Below are 19,874 nucleotides of genomic sequence, written 5' to 3'. Positions count from 1 at the left end.
CATGAATGGCTTTGTGCTTTCCTCTGAAATTATCCACAGTGAAACCTTGTTAAAAAAAGATCTTGTATGAACCATGAAATTGTAATTTGTTACATAGATATTTTGCCCAAAAAAGCTTTATTAGCCATTTCATTGCAGCTACTTAGTGTCTCCCTATAAATGGTTCTCACCAGTGGGACAAAGGTAATTGTTTAACAGTAAATCATTTAAGATTTAATGCTTTCTTATTAAGTTTACTGTAATGTCAGTGGTACCTTGATACATGATCGTATCTGTTAATGGTGTCATTAACAAGCTTCATTGTAAAGTAATTTTTAGATAAATTGTGAATTATGTCACTTTCTTCTGAAATTCGCTGCAGTGCATGCTGAAGTATTGTTTCTGATTACGTTTCAGCAACACTTGTCTGTAATGGGGCACCTCGCAGTTGTTTTGTACATGTTTAATTGAGAAAGCCTTTATTATTTTTTCTGAAATTCATTACAATGATTCCTCGCCATAAATTCACTTGTTATTGCATTTCAACCACAAGTGCCTGTAGGTAGCACTAACTTTGGGATGTCCTGAAAAAACTTATTTAATTGACCATACCTGATGGGATATATGGTTGGCAAGTAGGATCAGTGTTTATTTTAAGTAGACCTTAATATTTCTGAAATCCACTAAATAACAATGTGTCAAAAAATACATATAAATATAGATAAATTTAGTTGCTCTTATATTTAAAAGATGAGATAAGTGTTCAAAGTTCACCTTTATTAGAAACAGAATATTTAATGTAGATAGATTCAGTACTGTACCTGTATTTGAAAGTCAAAGGAAATTTTTTGTTTATGCTTGTGTTTGCCAACAGATTTTGGATATGTGTGCTGCACCTGGAAGCAAAACTGCTCAACTTATTGAGTTCCTTCACAGTTCTGAGGATGAGTTATCGGCTGCCATACCTCAAGGAATTGTAGTCGCCAATGATGCAGACAATCGTCGCTGTTATATGCTGACACACCAGGCCAAACGCCTACAAAGCCCTGCTATAATTATCACCAATCATGATGCTGCCTTTATGCCTAACATTCATCATACACGTAAAGGTAATAAAATTGAATGTAAAATTTGTTTTACTGGTTAACCTGAATACTTGGAACAACATGCCTATACAGTGTGTACTTTTATTTTATTAGTACTCCTGCAAACTTGCATCTTTAAAAGGATATATAATGCATACAGTCCAACTCTGAAATTTGTGTGCCTCCATTGTCTTATCCATTGTTTCACTGAAAGGTCTCTGTTTTTTTTTTTCTTTTCTTAATAGTGCCCAGTTTGTTTTGGCTTAGTGCACAACTGGATTTCATTCAGAATGTACTCTCTGGATTTCCCTACTCTCAAATCTCTTAATTTTTTTCTATAAAAACATTCTTATGAATTTCAATATTAATGAGAGTTAAAGCAATATTTAAAGAGATATGCCTTCTGACACAAAAATGAGTTGCGATCAGAAGGAAAATTTATTATACAGACAACAGAATTTAGTGGCACTTGTGGATTCTGAATTTTCAGGAAGTTCAAGGAACCTGACCATCACAGATTTAGGAGTTTGGCTGTACAGCAGTACTGGTACACCTGTTGTCCCATTAGCCATCACTTTCTATTTAGTGACTTCCTTATTTTTGGTAACTACTACTATTCTTCCCGCATCCAGGACGCAAGTCCATCTAACTAGTTGCCCTGAATCCCTTCATACACATTACTTTGTGCATACCCCAACAGCATGTTAAGCATTAAAAATCACTTGTCTCCACTCCAATTGAACATGCTCATCTCAACCTACCGAGTGCTCAAGCCTCTGGCACTCGAAACCCTTCACACACACACACACACACACACACACACACCTTCCAGTGGTTCCTGGAATAATTCCTACCCCTTTCTTCCACTCCAGCATTATGCACCCTTTTCATTATCCTGTCCCTCTCCATAATACATTATTTATATAGTTTATTACATTTCATTGCATGCAGACAGAAAACATTAATATTCATGGCTTTGCTATAAAGTTTTGCAACTAACAATCTTCTAGAAATTGTTTCACTGTACGATATTGGTCATTACAGATGGAAGTGTTGGACCCATTAAATTTGATCGGATTCTTTGCGATGTTCCGTGTTCAGGAGATGGTACCATGCGAAAAAACTTCGATGTTTGGACCAAGTGGAATCCTGTGAATGGTGCAAATCTTCATGGGTAGGTTTTTTCCTGGAAATAACACACAAGCATATAAATATGCATATATCAGTAGGTTTTAAATATCAAGTATCGGTATTTAATTGTCTCCCAACACTATGTTAAAATGTGTATCACATTGTCTTGACAGCTTGCAGCTAAGAATAGCACGTCGAGGGCTGGAGATGCTGACAGTTGGAGGACGACTTGTATACTCGACTTGTTCTCTCAACCCTTTGGAAAATGAGGCTATCATTCAAAGGCTACTTGTTGAGGCAGATGGTTCTGTTCAGCTGGTCAATGTGTCAGATCAGTTACCTGGACTTAAGGTAACAAAAGTGTTATTGAATTTGTTATGCTGCAGTATTTTGACATTTTGAAAGTTCTTGCTATGAAATGTTATTTTTTTTTTTTTATGTACAATACAGCCTCTCCTCACTTAAAAATGGAGTTCCATTCCTAAGACCACGTTGGTAAACGAATTCGTTGCTAAGTGAGGAGCATACTAAAATGGTAGTAGGTTTGTGTCAACTATCTCTGGTATTGTTTTAATGTCACCTTTGCACCATTTATAACATTTCTGGTATATTTTTAAATGTTTATACAGTAGTGTACTGTATATTGTAATAAACAGAATAGAGAAAATCAGCTCCATTGTACGTATTGTAATTTATTTATTATTGTAAAGAAAATCATCTCGTGCACTTGTAGAAAAATTGTCATATTATTTACATTTCAGACTCGCATCTAGCATTTTTTAGCATTTACCTACAGCTTTCTTGGGCTTATTATTGCATTATGGTAATGAGAGAGAGGGAAAACCCTCTGCTGTAAACAATGATATACAGGTCTCCCTCAACATTCGCGAGGGTTAGGGGATCAAGAGCCTCGCGAATGTTGAAAAACCGTGAATGTTTGGTGCCCCAATATATTGTAGGGAAATATATTACAATACTGCTTCCTTAACTTGTTGAACCATGAATAATCATAAAATACATGAAAACGTCGTAAATTGTACTAAATATATACATGTTATGCTTTAATAACGTATGTTATTTAATAACATGTATGTTAATAACATGTATGTTAATAACATGTATGTTAATAACATGTATGTTAATAACATGTATGTTAATAACATGTATGTTATTAAATACCACAGACTCCACCAATTCCTCCACCACTGCGAGTCCCTACTACCCTCCCTCCGATCCCCGCAACTGGCAGCCAGCCCTCCTACCACTCGGTGTGGTGAGTGTTTTGTTTGTTCATTATTTGCTATTAAACTACAGAATAAATAATGTAAACCCATTCATGACTGCATATTGGAATGGCTATTAGGAAAGGTATTAGACGGTGACATCATGTGTTTACTCTTGAACACAGCAAAGAATCGAACATTTCTGCTATTGCTAATAATAATAATATAATAAATACGATATAATTGAAGAAGGAAATTGTACAAAAATACGAGGGAGTGGTTGACACATCGTCAGTGTGACTTTGTTTATGCTGGAGTGAACATTAGTCTCCCTGCTCTTCCAAACATTTCACAATAATTCAGCGGTTGAGGCAGTGGTATTTAATAACATTTTTTTTTTTTTTTTTTTTAAACAAGTCGGCCGTCTCCCACCGAGGCAGGGTGACCCAAAAAAAAAAAAAAGAAAGAGAAAAAAAAAAGAGTAAAAAAGTAGGTAGTAGGTTGGTAGACAGCAACCACCCAGGGAGGTACTACCGTCCTGCCAAGTGAGTGTAAAACGAAAGCCTGTAATTGTTTTACATGATGGTAGGATTGCTGGTGTCTTTTGTCTGTCTCATAAATATGCAAGATTACAGGTACGTCTTGCTACTTCTACTTACACTTAGGTCACACTACACATACATGTACACGTTTATTTATACACACTCATCTGAGTTTTCTTTAATTTTATCTTAATAGTTCTTGGTCTTATTACTTTTCCTTTTATATCCATGGGGAAGTGGAATAAGAATCTTTCCTCCGTAAGCCATGCGTGTTGTAAAAGTCAACTAAAATGCCGGGAACAATGGGCTAGTAACCCCTTTTCCTGTAAAGATTACTAAAAAGAATAAGAAGAAGAAATTTAATAACATATATGTTATAAATAATAATAGTACATATTATTAATAACATGTATTATTATTAACATGTATGTTATTAAATACCATTGCCTCAATCACTGCCTCTACCACTCCAGTCACACTCAATCTACAAGCACCAAACACAATGAATTATTGTGAAATGTTTGGAAGAGCAGGGAGACTAATGTTCACTCCAGCATAAACAAAGTCACACTGACGATGTGTCAACCACTCCCTCGTATTTTTGTACAATTTCCTTCTTCAATTATATCATGTTTATTTTTTTTTTTCTTTTTTTATCACACTGGCCGATTCCCACCAAGGCAGGGTGGCCCGACAAAGAAAAACTTTCACCATCATTCACTCCATCACTGTCCTGCCAGAAGGGTGCTTTACACTTCAGTTTTTAAACTGCAACATTAACACCCCTCCTTCAGAGTGCAGGCACTGTACTTCCCATCTCCAGGACTCAAGTCCGGCCTGCCGGTTTCCCTGAACCCCTTCATAAATGTTACTTTGCTCACACTCCAACAGCACGTCAAGTATTGAAAACCATTTGTCTCCATTCACTCCTATCAAACACGCTCACGCATGCCTGCTGGAAGTCCAAGCCCCTCGCACACAAAACCTCCTTTACCCCCTCCCTCCAACCTTTCCTAGGCCGACCCCTACCCCGCCTTCCTTCCACTACAGACTGATACACTCTTGAAGTTATTCTGTTTCGCTCCATTCTCTCCACATGTCCGAACCACCTCAACAACCCTTCCTCAGCCCTCTGGACAACAGTTTTGGTAATCCCGCACCTCCTAACTTCCAAACTACGAATTCTCTGCATTATATTCACACCACACATTGCTCTCAGACATGACATCTCCACTGCCTCCAGCCTTCTCCTCGCTGCAACATTCATCACCCATGCTTCACACCCATATAAGAGCATTGATAAAACTATACTCTCATACATTCCTCTCTTTGCCTCCAAGGACAAAGTTCTTTGTCTCCACAGACTCCTAAGTGCACCACTCACCCTTTTCCCCTCATCAATTCTATGATTCACCTCATCTTTCATAGACCCATCCGCTGACACGTCCACTCCCAAATATCTGAATACATTCACCTCCTCCATACTCTCTCCCTCCAATCTGATATCCAATCTTTCATCACCTAATCTTTTTGTTATCCTCATAACCTTACTCTTTCCTGTATTCACTTTCAATTTTCTTCTTTTGCACACCCTACCAAATTCATCCACCAATCTCTGCAACTTCTCTTCAGAATCTCCCAAGAGCACAGTGTCATCAGCAAAGAGCAACTGTGACAACTCCCACTTTGTGTGATTCTTTATCTTTTAACTCCACGCCTCTTGCCAAGACCCTTGCATTTACTTCTCTTACAACCCCAGCTATAAATATATTAAACAACCACGGTGACATCACACATCCTTGTCTAAGGCCTACTTTTACTGGGAAATAATTTCCCTCTTTCCTACATACTCTAACTTGAGCCTCACTATCCTCGTAAAAACTCTTTACTGCATTCAGTAACCTACCTCCTACACCATACACCTGCAACATTGCCCCCCTATCCACCCTGTCATACGCCTTTTTCAAATCCATAAATGCCACAAAGACCTCTTTAGCCTTATCTAAATACTGTTCACTTATATGCTTCACTGTAAACACCTGGTCCACACACCCCCTACCTTTCCTAAAGCCTCCTTGTTCATCTGCTATCCTATTCTCCGTCTTACTCTTAATTCTTTCAATAATAACTCTACCATACACTTTGCCAGGTATACTCAACAGACTTATCCCCCTATAATTTTTGCACTCTCTTTTATCCCCTTTGCCTTTATACAAAGGAACTATGCATGCTCTCTGCCAATCCCTAGGTACCTTACCCTATTCCATACATTTATTAAATAATTGCACCAACCACTCCAAAACTACATCCCCACCTGCTTTTAACATTTCTATCTTTATCCCATCAATCCCGGCTGCCTTACCCCCTTTCATGTTTTTTATTATTATTATTATTATATTATTATTATTATTATTATTATTATTATTATTATTATTATTATTATTATTATTATTATTATTATTATTATTATTATTATTATTATTATTATTATTATTATTATTATTATTATTATTATTATTATTATTATTATTATTATTATTATTATTATTATTATTATTATTATTATTATTATTATTATTATTATTATTATTATTATTATTATTAATTATTATTATTATTATTATTATTAATGTTATTATTGCTATTATTATTATTATTATTATTATTATTATTATTATTATTATTATTATTATTATTATTATTATTATTATTACTACTATTATTGTTATTAGCTGTAGCAGAAATGTTTAATTCTTTGCAGTGTTCAAGAGTAAACACATGATGTCACCGTCTAATACCTGTCCGAATAGCCATTCCAATATGCAGTCATGAATGGGTTTACATTATTTATACTGTAGTTTAATAGCAAATAATGAACAAACAAAACACTCGCCACACTGAGTGGTGGGAGGGCTGGCTGCCAGTTGCGGGGGTCGGAGGGAGGGTAGTAGGGACTCGCAGGTGGCGGGAAACTTAAATATGATTTGGCGGCTGGGAATTTGGTGGCTGGGAATTTGGCGGTTGGGAATTCACGAATGTGTGAAGCCCGTGAAAGTTGAAAACGTGAATGTTGAGGGAGACCTGTAAATATTTGACTTGGATAATAAAAAATTCTTGGTTCCAGTTCGTGCCGGGTCTGGAAGATTGGATATTAATGAATCGGGAAATGGAGATGATCAAGTCTGTTGAAGAAATACCTGTCAAAAACACGAATCTCTTTAACAAACATCTTTTCCCACCATCTCCTGAAATTAGGGAGAAACTTAAACTCGGTAGATGGTAAGTAATGTCTGAATAATATACAGTATGTATTAGTTTTTTAAGCTTCTGATTAGTAGCGTAATTGTAGCTAACATCTTTGATACCTCAAATAATAGGTTAGATAAATATACGAGTCTGAATGGTTGAGTATGAGAAGGACTTACTGTGTGCCAGTAGACCTGCTTCAGTTCTCCTCTATTCCTTGTATTCTTGTGTTTTTTTCCCTCACGGCTGTCTCCCACCAAGGCAGGGTAATCTAAGGAAGGAAGCATATTTGCCATCTTTCATTCAATTGCTGTCTAGCCAGAAATGTGTTGATATCGCAGATCAAATTACTTTCCGACTGCAGCGTCCCCACCCCTCCTTTAGAATGCAGGCACTGTCCTTCCCACCTCCACATCTGCTGGTTTCCCCCCAAATTCCTTCATAAATGTTATTTTGCTCACATTCCAATAGTACTTCCATTAATACACTTGCCTTCATCTATTCTTATTGTACGTGCTTACACAAGCCTGCGGGTTGCTCAGTCCCCTGAAACTCAAAGCTCCTTTATCCCTTCCCTCCAGCCATTCCTGAATGACGACTACTCCTACCTTCCACCCCAGATTTATACACCACCATCATCATCATCATCATATCCCTCTACCCTCCTACATGCATAAACCACCTCAACTACTCCTCAGTCCACTGAATTATATCTTTGGTGACCACATTGCCTTTTAATTTCTACATTCTGATTCCTCTGCATAATAATCACACCACACATCACTCTCAAACGCGTCTCCACTGCCTCTAGCCTTCTCACTGCAGGGTTCTTAGCCCATGTAAGTTTTGGTGCCACAGTACTCTGCTACATTCCCTTTTTCTTACTTCCATAGATAAACTAATACACCTACCATCTGACTTACGACCTGCTCGACTTACGACCACTCGACTTAAAACCGTGTTTTTTATGCCAAATTTCTGGGAATTAAACTACTATTTGTGTTGTACACAGTGTTTATCCTAAACCTTACAGTATAAAATACAGTACTAACAGCATAAAAAGTAAAGGAAAACATGAAATACCAAAATAAAACAATAAAATAGTCATTACAAAAATGTTTTGTTGATATTCAGTAGTAAAGTTCGACTTACGACCATTTCGACTTACGACCGTTTCTCGGAACCGAACTCGGTCGTAAGTCGGATGGTAGGTGTATGTTCTTAAAATATATATATAATTTCACTTCAAAAGCTTATACAGTAAACATTTCCTGAACAAATCCCTCTAATGCCGGGTCACTTACGTGGTCGGTGGTATTTATTTTTTTTATTATCACACCGGCCGATTCCCACCAAGGCAGGGTGGCCCGAAAAAGAAAAACTTTCACCATCATTCACTCCATCACTGTCTTGCCAGAAGGGTGCTTTACACTACAGTTTTTAAACTGCAACATTAACACCACTTACGTGGTCGGTGGTATTCTATGGAATGTTCGCGTCATTACTGGCTCAGAATTTATTTTAACTAGGAAGAAGCGCTAAACCTGTAAGGGTCATGCAGTGTGTGGGAATGGGGAGTATTTAGGTTTGATCAAAGGAAGAGGATGGCAATTATTATTATATTTAAAAGGAAACACTAAACAAATACGAGTCATACAGTGTGGTGAATGGGAGGCAGTCAAGTTCAGTCCAAGGAAGAGGATGAAAAATTCAGTTCATTTGATCAAAAGCCCTTCACTGACATCAAAACATCTCCCTCAAGGGGATACTTGCTAATAGCATAGCCCATGAACAAATCTCACTAGTCCAGCATTTTCTTTGGTTTACACAAATATCCCTTACAATTTTTTAATATTTTATGATAAATTTAACTATCCTAGGTAGTAGGTTGGTAGACAGCAACCGTCCAAGGAGGTACTACCGTCCTGCCAAGTGAGTGTAAAACGAAAGCCTGTAATTGTTTTACATGATGGTAGGATTGCTGGTGTCCTTTTTTTCTGTCTCATAAACATGCAAGATTTCAGGTACGTTTTGCTACATCTACTTACACTTAGGTCACACTACACATACATGTACAAGCGTATGTATACACACACCTCTCTGGGTTTTCTTCTATTTTTTTTCTAGTTCTTGTTCTTGTTTATTTCCTCTTATCTCCATGGGGAAGTGGAACAGAATTCTTCCTCTGTAAGCCATGCATATTGTAAGAAGCGACTAAAATGCCGGGAGCAAGGGGCTAGTAACCCCTTCTCTCGTATAAATTACTAAATTTAAAAAGAGAAACTTTCTTTTTTCTTTTTGGGCCACCCTGCCTTGGTGGGATACGGCTGGTTTGTTGAAAAAAAAAAATTAACTATGGCAAGGACTGTCAGCTAGTGATGGGACAATACCAATCAATATTAACCAGTGCTTGTTGATACCAATAACATCAAGATTGGCAGATACCCACCAGTACTTGGTTTTAGGCTGATTCCAGTACCATCAGAATTATTCAATCCTCACCAGTATTGATACTTGGCACACTCCTGCTGTCAACAGAGATATGAAAAAAAATCAGTATACACAAGTAAGAGCCTTTATATCAAACTTCACTGGGAAAGGGGTGCCTTGATGTTGGTTAAGGGCTCTACATCCAAGATACTAGAGCCACTTTCCTCATCCTCTACTGAAACCTATTTCCATTCCATTCATCAAACCATGTATGACCCACATGGCTTTAGTTTTTTCCTGTGAATACAATAATAGTTTGGTAGGATTCACTGTGGATGAGCAAAATGTCTACATTAAGGGCTTGTCCCTTTCTATTGTTCTGATAAATTCACTTCTTGCTTAGACTTGTCTTAAAATACACAAATAACCTTGCAAATTGGGGAGAGACAAGCTTATGATCATGTTTTGGTCCATCTTGGACTTCTGAATGATCCAAAATGGACTGAAACATCGCCATAAGATAAGATTTTCTTCGGATTTTTAACCCCGGAGGGTTAGCCACCCAGGATAACCCAAGAAAGTCAGTGTGTCATCGAGGACTGTCTAACTTATTTCCATTGGGGTCCTCAATCTTGTCCCCCAGGATGCAACCCTCACCAGTTGACTAACACCCAGGTACCTATTTGCTGCTAGGTGAACATGACAACAGGTGTATGGAAATGTTTCCACCCTGCCGGGAATTGAACCCAGGCCCTCCATGTGTGAAGCAAGAGCTTTAGCCACCAGGCCACCGGTGTGCGGGTTATTTGTGTACGGCCTCTCCTAACTTGACGATGGCGATCCGTTCCTAAGGCCACGTTGGTAAACGAATTCATCACTAAACAAGGAGCATACTATAATGGTAGTGGGTTTGTGTCAGCCATGTTTGATATTGTCTTACTGTCACCTTTGCACCATTTATAACATTTTTAGTATATTTTTAAATGTTTATACAGTAGTGTACTGTATGTATATTGTAATAAACAGAATAGAGAAAAACAGCTCTAATATACATTATTTAAATATGTATACTGGTCAGAGAGCCCATCAAAAGTCCGAGTCGTCAATAAACGAGTATGTCGCTAAGTGAGGAGAGGCTGTATTGTCCCAGTCACGGTATTGTCTTTGTATTTTTCATCTTGAAATCTTCAGTTTCCAGTTACTTTATTACATAGTAAGCCTTACATGTGGTAATCCCTAATTATTATGTGGTTATAATTATTGTCTTACCATGTTTATTGTACAATTAAGAAAATGAATTCAATATTTATTCCTTAGTGTAAGAATCTTGCCTCATCACCAAGACACAGGAGGTTTCTTTGTAGCAGTGCTTGAGAAAGTGAAACCTCTCCCTGGTGAAAAGGTTTACACGGAGAAAGATCAAGAAGTAGAGAAGATCCAGTCTGCAACAAACACACAAAGAATTAAACAAGTAGGGATAATCACTTAATTGTTTTTGTTTTCTATTGATTTAGTATATTTTTTCCATATAATGTGGCTTTATGTAATAGCTTATTCCACCCATGCAAACCCTTAATGACTACAATTCCCAGACCTCTAGAAAGTTGTATGTGCTGAATATTGGGTGTTTTTTTTTTTTTTTTTTTACCACATAAGTTGTATATACTTCTAAACTGTTGTATTCTGGGCACCTCTGCAAAAACAGTGATTATATGTGAGTGAGGTGAAAGTGTTGAATGATGATGAAAGTATTTTCTTTTTGGGGATTTTCTTTTTGGGTCACCCTGCCTCGGTGGGAGACGGCCGATTTGTTGGAAAAAAAAAAAAAGTTGCTTTCTACCAAGATAGGGTACTACCCACCACCAGACCTCTGCAGCCCAGCTGACAGATTTTCCTGAATCTCTACATGAATTTTTATGTCAGATCCCCAAAACTCAGTCTCTGCTCACTCTTATTTAATATGTTAATACATTCCTGCTAAATCCTCACCCCTTCCACCTATGTTTCTAAATGACAAAACAATGTAAATAACCTCTCCTTCACTCTAAATTTTACCTTTCATACTAACACATCATTTTCTAATGTCTTCTCCATATTTTCTGTAAAATATTTACACCACACTTTGATCATCTCAAATATAATTTCTCCACTGCTTCCAACATTCAAATTATGCTTCATATCCATACACTGGATATGAAGCATAGTTATAATTGGGTACATTTCCCTTATTTTGCCACTACTGATAACTTTTCTTTTGACAGATGCCTCAACACTACTTCCACATCCTTGTTTAAATCTCATTTATACATGAAACTGCTTGCCTACTTACACATACAGTAGTAGTCATGTACACCTCTCGGTTCCATTAATACACACTCTTAGAGATACTATAATTGATGTGCTTGGATTTAAATAAGGTCATTTTGGGTATTTCATTTAATTTCCTTTTATCTACAGCCACCAAAAAAGAAGCGCCGTCAAGGTTTCAGAGAAGAGCCCTATTATTATTTCGAGGCAGACGAGGTTGTATGGCCAGGAATAGATTCTTTTTATGGAATTCGTAAAGAGGTGGATGCAGGTCTTTTCTTAAGTCGCACCAAGCAAGGAAAAAAACGAAATATCTACTTCACCAATAGTCTTATCAAGGACATTGTTGCCGTCAATCAGGATCATATTAAGGTGGGTGAAAATTTTGTGCGTGTAATATTTTCACATTGTGAACAAAGCCATTATTGCAGTGCATCGAAATCATAACCTAAACTTGGTTCATACTTGATTCAATGAAGAAGTCATTAGTCAAGCAGAATCGGATATTACATTCAAAATGTTTATTTACAGAGTTACCAAATTAAGACAGGATTGAATAAGATATATATTTTTAAAAGCTTTTTAATTTAGCGAAAAGTAATAAATATACATTATACTTTTATTTTTCTCTTTGCAGATTATCAATACGGGTGTCAAAGTTTTAGTGAGAAGTGATAATAAAGGTGCTCCTTGTGACTTCAGATTAGCTCAGGATGTAAGAAAAATTGTTTTCTTATTGTAATTTGTTTTCTAAACTGATATTTATAAGAAAAAATGTAAACAAAAAATATAGATGGAATAATCTCAAAAAGACTAGAGCTAAAAGAATTTTATTACCAAGAGGAAACCTGTCATAATGAAGCAAACTTGAAAAGGTACTTTGTAAATGCAGTAGCATTTGAAGGAAATAACTTATTTTTTTCCCCCCAACACGCTGGCCGTCTCCCACCCATTCACCACTTTCACCATCATTCACACATAATTACTGTCTTTGCACAGGTGCCTAGATATGACAATTCTGGGTTTGAAGTGGTTAACAACAGTGTCTAGAAAGCATGATGTGGGTGCACACAGGGAGCTGCCACGTGTTTGTGCATCAGGTCTAGCAACTAATCACTCTTCAGTGTGTTTCATGTGCCGAGTAGTTCTAATGTGTCTATGCAAGCTGTGGCACTGCATGCTCAGAAACATCAGGGCATCCCAACTTGGACCGGTGGAACATCCCAACTTGAATCTTGCATGGCACTTAGAGCAAACTATCATAAACATTTTCATTTTATCTTGTGGTTTGCATGATGGCCCCCATCCTTCATATATTCAATATTTGCAATGTAATGGTTAACTAGACTTGAGTCTTGGAGGTGGGAAGTACAGTGCCTGCACCCTAAAGGAGGGGTAGGGATATTTGCTGTTTAGAGGGACATCTAAACTGTTGTATTTGCATGCCTCTGGCAAGATAGTGATAGTGTAAATGATTGTGAAAGAGTTTCTTTTTCGGGTCACTCTGCCTTGGTGGGAGACGGCAAGTGTATTAAAAAAAGTGTAGTCATTTTATTGATGAACATTATTTTTCTGTATTGAACAGGGTTCCCAAGTGTTGTTGCCTCTTATCACCCAGCGCAAAATCACTGTGACAAGAAATGACTTGGTAATCATGCTACAAAATGACGATATGGAAATGCCACCAGAAATTGTTACGTTGGACCCAAAGACACAAGAACAATGCACAGATCTCTGTAAGTAAATTTTCATATAGTGTCTGTTTTCTGTAGAAAACACACTATATGAAAATTTGTGTGTTGTCAACATAATTTTTGTCTTACCAGTCCTTCATTGTTGCTTGTGATTCTTGACACTGCTTGAGCATAAATAAGACAATGAATTTAGAATTTAGACAGTTTGAAGAAAATTTTAACTAATTATCTTAGCGATTCTTTTACATGCATACATTTGGTAGTTTATTTTTAAGCTGTTCATTGAAGTGTATATCTTTGAGATAGTTGCCATTGGTTAATATTTTCTTGCATAAGATTTGTATTTTGAACACAATGAAAATTTGATATAATAGCATTTTTGATATAATAGCATTAGTAGAAGTGTAATTATCATTAATTAGTATGCGTTTCATATTTTCATGCCTTTTAAATTGTAGGTACAGTTTTTTTGTTTGCTTCAATGGCTCTCTCCCACTAGAACAGGGTGATCCAAAGAAGAAAACTTTCACCATCATTCATTCAGTTGCTTTCTTTCCCCTTCCACCATCTATTCTTGGAATGACCCCTACCATTCCTACCTTCCATCCCAGATTTATACATCCTATTTGTCATGCTATCCTTCTCTACTCCCTCACAAGTGGCCAAACTATTTCAACAATCCCTCCTCAACCCTCTGAATTATACTTTTTCAATTCAGTAAAGAGATGAAAATAAGCAAAATGTATACAGGGTGAGTCAAAAAGGTATGTACTAGCTTCTTGTGTGTAATCTCAGGCCTAAAACGGTTAAATGTTCATGTGAACATGGGGTAAAAAATGTTTATTTTCCAAGATGCTAGTTTAAGGAGTGATTGAATGAGACCTCTAATGGATATGTTTTGACTTAATACATGGTCTTACTACATCAGTGTTCACAAGTCTGTTTATGGTAGATGCGCCAAGGTTGCTTCACCCACCCTCGCATGTGCATGTGCATTACGCTCGTGGGACTGGTGAGTGCATTGGAATACACCAGTATCTGCCCATCATACATCCTGAACACATTTCCAAGGTTCCTGCTAGTTGCCCACATCTCTTCAAATGGCCCCACATGTAAAAAATACAGGGAGGTTTCAATTGGTGACCTAGGCAGCCATGCCAGAGGGCTGTCTCTTCTAATCCATTGCTGTGTGTGGCATGGCCACTTACGTCACTGGCCTTAAACAGCCTGGATTTTTACTTGTAGGGCAATTTGAAGGCCAAGATTTATGGAAGAGTTGCAGACAGTCAGTAGGAACTTTGTCAGCATGTTCAAGAAGCATGCTGGGTGGTATGGGCAAATCCTGGTATATTCAAGAATTTTGCCAGACCTGTGAGCATTATACTTGTACCTCCAGTGAGCGTCTACTTTAAATGGAGAATTGTGAACCCTTCTGTAGTAAGAATGTGCAACAAAATAAAAAAAAATATCAATTAGAGGTCTCATTCAACTAATTCTTTAACCCATGTTAATATAAACCTTTAACACTTTTGGCCACGAGAAAATACACACAAGGAGTTGAGCATACATTTAACTCGCCCTGTATAAACCCTGCTTATTTTCATCCCTGTATTGAAATGGAAAACTTCCCTAAGCAAAACAACTCGATAAATATCCTAGTGCTATATGTCATATTTCACATGTATGTATTTTGAGGTTTTTAAGTGTTTTACAACATTTACAAAGCCATTAATTAGATGATAAACCCCTCACATTCTAAATTTTACCTAGTATTATTTTCCTATTTTTCTTTATCCAAATGATTAGCAATATTAATTAAATGCATTATTATTTACGGTCTTTTTTTTTTTTAACAGGTACAGGTGCAATTGCTTTCCTATACAAAGGAGATGATGTGACCATTGAACTGGTTGGTTGGAAGGGTAACAAATCAGTTCGTGCGTATGTGGCAAAAAATGATCGAATTCATTATCTCAGATTGCTGGGTGCTGATACTTCCAAATATGAAAAAAATAAATTTGCTGAGCAAAGGGACTTAGAAGCCAAGAATTCCAGTGAACCAGATTTATCAGTTGTAGATGAAAGTGTTAAAAGCAATAATGAAAATGAAGAAAGTATGGAAGACAACAGTTCAGGTGTATAACAAATCTAACAGTACTTCAATGATACATACCATATACATTGATCTTAATGGATCTGGCAGGGCAAGTTGGAAAGAAATGACTCGATTCAAATAAGTCAGATATATACTATTTACACAAATTGATTGTATATACCTGTGTGTGACACAGTAATAGGTAAACATGGAGTGTTGTGATAAAGCAATTTGTCATGAGTAGGCTATATTATATATAGTATGAATGTAGCACATGGCCTATAAAAAGTTAACTCTGAAGCACGTTTTACATAGGATTCTCTATTGCATTTTTATACACGGAAATTATGTACAAAATACTGTTTAATTTGTTTTATATAGCTACTGTTTGTGATGCTTCTCAATATATTTGATATGAAGTGCATTATATTCAAAATTTGTATAAATGTTGGCACATGGCTTATAGATGTAAAGGTTACTGTGTGAAAATGTGGATGAGGTCATTTTAACCCTTAAACTGTCCAAACGTAAATCTACGTTTTTTTACGTACTTTCAAATATTGAAAAAAAGTAGATCTTTTTTTTACATTTGAAAACGTGTAAAAAAAACTTTGATCTACTTTTTTTTTTTTTGTTATATTTGAAAATATGTAAAACAACGTAGATCTACTTTTGGAGCACTACACATATGAACATAAATTTGTTTGGACAGTTTAAGGGTTAAACCTCACAAAGACAAGATACAAATAGTTTGTAATTAATGTCAAACGTTTGTCAATAAATTCACCTTTTGTTGAAATGTTTTCTATTTTTTTAGGCTTTCACATTTTTTATTAATGTGCTTATTATTGTTGTAAAGAACACTGCTTCATCTATTCTGCACAAGATAGAATAAATGGCCATGAAGGCAATAATTTTATTTTTTCTCCTATGTGCTATAGTACAGGTCTCCCTCAACATTCACAGGCTTCACACATTTGCGAATTCCCAACCGCCAAATTCCCAGCCACCAAATCATATTTAAGTATCCCGCCACCTGCGAGTCCCTACTACCCTCCCTCCGACCCCCGCAACTGGCAGCCAGCCCTCCCACCACTCGGTGTGGCGAGTGTTTTGTTTGTTCATTATTTGCTATTAAACTACAGTATAAATAATGTAAACCCATTCATGACTGCATATTGGAATGGCTATTCGGACAGGTATTAGACGGTGACATCATGTGTTTACTCTTGAACACTGCAAAGAATTAAACATTTCTGCTACAGCTAATAATAACAATAGTAATAATAATAATAATAAATATGATACAATTGAAGAAGGAAATTGTACAAAAATACGAGGGAGTGGTTGACACATTGTCAGTGTGACTGTTTATGCTGGAGTGAACATTAGTCTCCCTGCTCTTCCAAACATTTCACAATAATTCATTGTGTTTGGTGCTTGTAGATTGAGTGTGACTGAAGTGGTAGAGGCAGTGATTGAGGCAATGGTATTTAATAACATACATGTTAATAATAATACATGTTATTAATAATATGTACTATTATTATTTATAACATATATGTTATTAAATACCACTGCCTCAACCGCTGAATTATTGTGAAATGTTTGGAAGAGCAGGGAGACTAATGTTCACTCCAGCATAAACAGTCACACTGACGATGTGTCAACCACTCCCTCGTATTTTTGTACAATTTCCTTCTTCAATTATATCGTATTTATTATTATTATTATTACTATTGTTATTATTAGCAATAGCAGAAATGTTCGATTCTTTGCTGTGTTCAAGAGTAAACACATGATGTCACCGTCTAATACCTTTCCTAATAGCCATTTCAATATGTAGTCATTAATGGGTTTACATTATTTTTTCTGTAGTTTAATAGCAAATAATGAGCAAACAAAACTCACCACACGAGTGGTGGGAGGGCTGGCTGCCAGTTGCGGGGGTCGGAGGGAGGGTAGTAGGGACTCGCAGTGGTGGAGGCAGTGGTGGAGTCTGTGGTATTTAATAACATACATGTTATTAACATGCATGTTATTAAATAACATACGTTATTAAAGCATAACATGTATATATTTAGTACAATTTACAACTTTTCATGTATTTTATGATTATTCATGGTTCAACAAGTTAAGGAAGCAGTATTGTAATATATTTCCCTACAATATATTGGGGCACCAAACATTCACGGTTTTTCAACATTCGCGAGGCTCTTGATCCCCTAATCCTCGCGAATGTTGAGGGAGACCTGTATGTGGGTATTGGAGTGACTAAGCGACTCTGTACATTCATCTGAGGACTGGATAGGTTCACTTACACATGGCATTCTGATAGCTTTTAAAAGTTAAATCTTTTTGTACTGCAGTAAACATCTTTTTTCATGTGCTTTGCCTATAGATAATTTGTGTGAGTACTAGGCTAATTAGCATCTGATTATTTGATTATAACTGTTTTGTTGAGTGAGAGATCATTTATCGCTTTACTATGTATTAAATTAGCATTTTTTAATTTTGCCGGAAAACCAAGGCTTTTACCAATTTTTTTATGCATCTTCGTGGCAGTGCTCTTAATGGTTGCTCATTTCTTTTGGATTAAAATTTTAATAATTATTCTTTGGTTGCCGTAATAAACCAATATGATAATTTAATGTGTGTTAATGCTCTGGAAATTTTATGTCCGGATACCTTTAAGTTCCGCCTCGGTGAGATACGGCAAGTGTGTTGAAAGAAAGAAAGAAGACCTTTAAGTTATGGTATGTACAGGTTAATCCTACAGTAGTTATCTTAATACTGTAATAATAATACCAATAAAAAAGCACTGACCCCATGTGATCATTTTCCACTCCTGGTCTGTTTAGTAAATCTGCTGCTACCTCGAGTCACACACCTCAAATATACCCCCCAAAAATATTCTGGGACACACTGCTATTGCTTTCGTCTGTGAAATTTAAAACACAGGTATATGCTTGGCATGAAACTTGCAACAAAAATTTATCGTACCATATGCTGTGCTCGTTTAGAAAAGGGTAAGCTAGATAATCTGCTGCACTACATGACAATACGTGAACCTTCAGGCGTCTTTTTCCACATCTTGTCCCTTCCAGGGAGGTTCCTTGATGCTGGTGAGGGGCTCTTGATCTAGGGAATTGGATCTGTGCTCCAGTTCCATGAATTAAGCCTGAATACCTTCCACATCCGCCCCACAGGTGCTGTATAATCTTATGGGTTTAGTGCTTCTCCCTTGATTATAATAATCACAATCAGATCAGGTGGATCCTTCTCCCTTTCCTAGCTCCTCAGAGAGACACCTACAGTTGTACATATAATTACAGCAGCGCTGTATAGCCCTTGTGGCTTAGTGCTTCTTTTTGATTATAATGTATAATTACAATCATAACCTACAAAGGTCACAGCGCTGATGGAACACCCACAACCCAGCTTCTCAAGAAAACCAAAAATGTATACTATCCAAAGAGCAAAGAAATGAAAATGAATAATGTCCCTCCTGTAACATGTCCAGCTAGTAGAATAATTTGACGACAGGTTAATTTAGGGAATTGGATCTGTGTTCCAGTTCCCCGAATTAAGCCTGAATGCCTTCCACATCCCCCCCCCCAGGCGCTGTATAATCCTCCGAGTTTAGCGCTTCCCCCTTGATTATAATAATAATGACAGGTTAGGTTAGTCAGGAAACAAGACAAGTGTTTCGTGACACGGGTCATTGTCATATGATGACCCACAGCTGGAGCTTTTGGTTATTAACTGAGGCCTTCCACTGGCTTACCCCTCCATTCTTTAAAAATTAAGGTCCCTGGGAGAAAAGGGGAAATTTGTCACCCAAGTTCAGGACAGTAAAATGTTCACGCTAAGCAAAGGTTTACGCAGAATTGAAAAAAGGCGTAGAATTAAATGAAAAGGAGCAGAATAAAGAATAAAGCGTAGAATTAGAGTAAAAAGGCGCTAAATTGAAGAATAAAACGATGCAGATTTAAAGAAAAAGACGCAAAATTAAGGAATAGAAAAGCCGCAGAAGTCAACCTGCGACTTCCTTGTTAAGTATTGCAGGAAATGCTCTGCATAACCATGATGACCCTTGTGGGTTTATCGCTTAGTAATGATTATAATAATTGCATAACTAA

The 19,874-nt window shown here is 36.8% G+C and overlaps 1 protein-coding gene across 5 annotated transcripts in view; it reads left to right on the top strand.

Annotated features, from left to right (window-relative positions):
* Nucleotides 1-16,560, top strand: part of Nsun2 (tRNA (cytosine(34)-C(5))-methyltransferase Nsun2) — a 28,557-nt gene extending 11,997 nt beyond the window's left edge. For all 5 annotated transcript variants that reach the window (XM_070100764.1, XM_070100762.1, XM_070100763.1 and 2 more), the window contains 9 exons: nt 854-1,088; nt 2,109-2,238; nt 2,369-2,546; nt 7,085-7,239; nt 10,954-11,107; nt 12,094-12,315; nt 12,581-12,658; nt 13,529-13,679; nt 15,494-16,560. In XM_070100764.1, coding sequence (XP_069956865.1) covers nt 854-1,088; nt 2,109-2,238; nt 2,369-2,546; nt 7,085-7,239; nt 10,954-11,107; nt 12,094-12,315; nt 12,581-12,658; nt 13,529-13,679; nt 15,494-15,780 — 1,590 coding nt within the window. In that variant the 3' untranslated portion in view covers nt 15,781-16,560. The remainder of the gene's footprint in view (nt 1-853; nt 1,089-2,108; nt 2,239-2,368; nt 2,547-7,084; nt 7,240-10,953; nt 11,108-12,093; nt 12,316-12,580; nt 12,659-13,528; nt 13,680-15,493) is intronic.
* Nucleotides 16,561-19,874: the final 3,314 nt, after the last annotated feature.

This window comes from Cherax quadricarinatus, chromosome 74 (assembly GCF_038502225.1).
Source record: "Cherax quadricarinatus isolate ZL_2023a chromosome 74, ASM3850222v1, whole genome shotgun sequence".
Lineage (NCBI taxonomy): Eukaryota > Metazoa > Arthropoda > Malacostraca > Decapoda > Parastacidae > Cherax > Cherax quadricarinatus.
The sequence above is the reverse complement of the archived record's forward strand: the minus strand, read 5'-3'. Positions and strand labels throughout refer to the sequence as shown.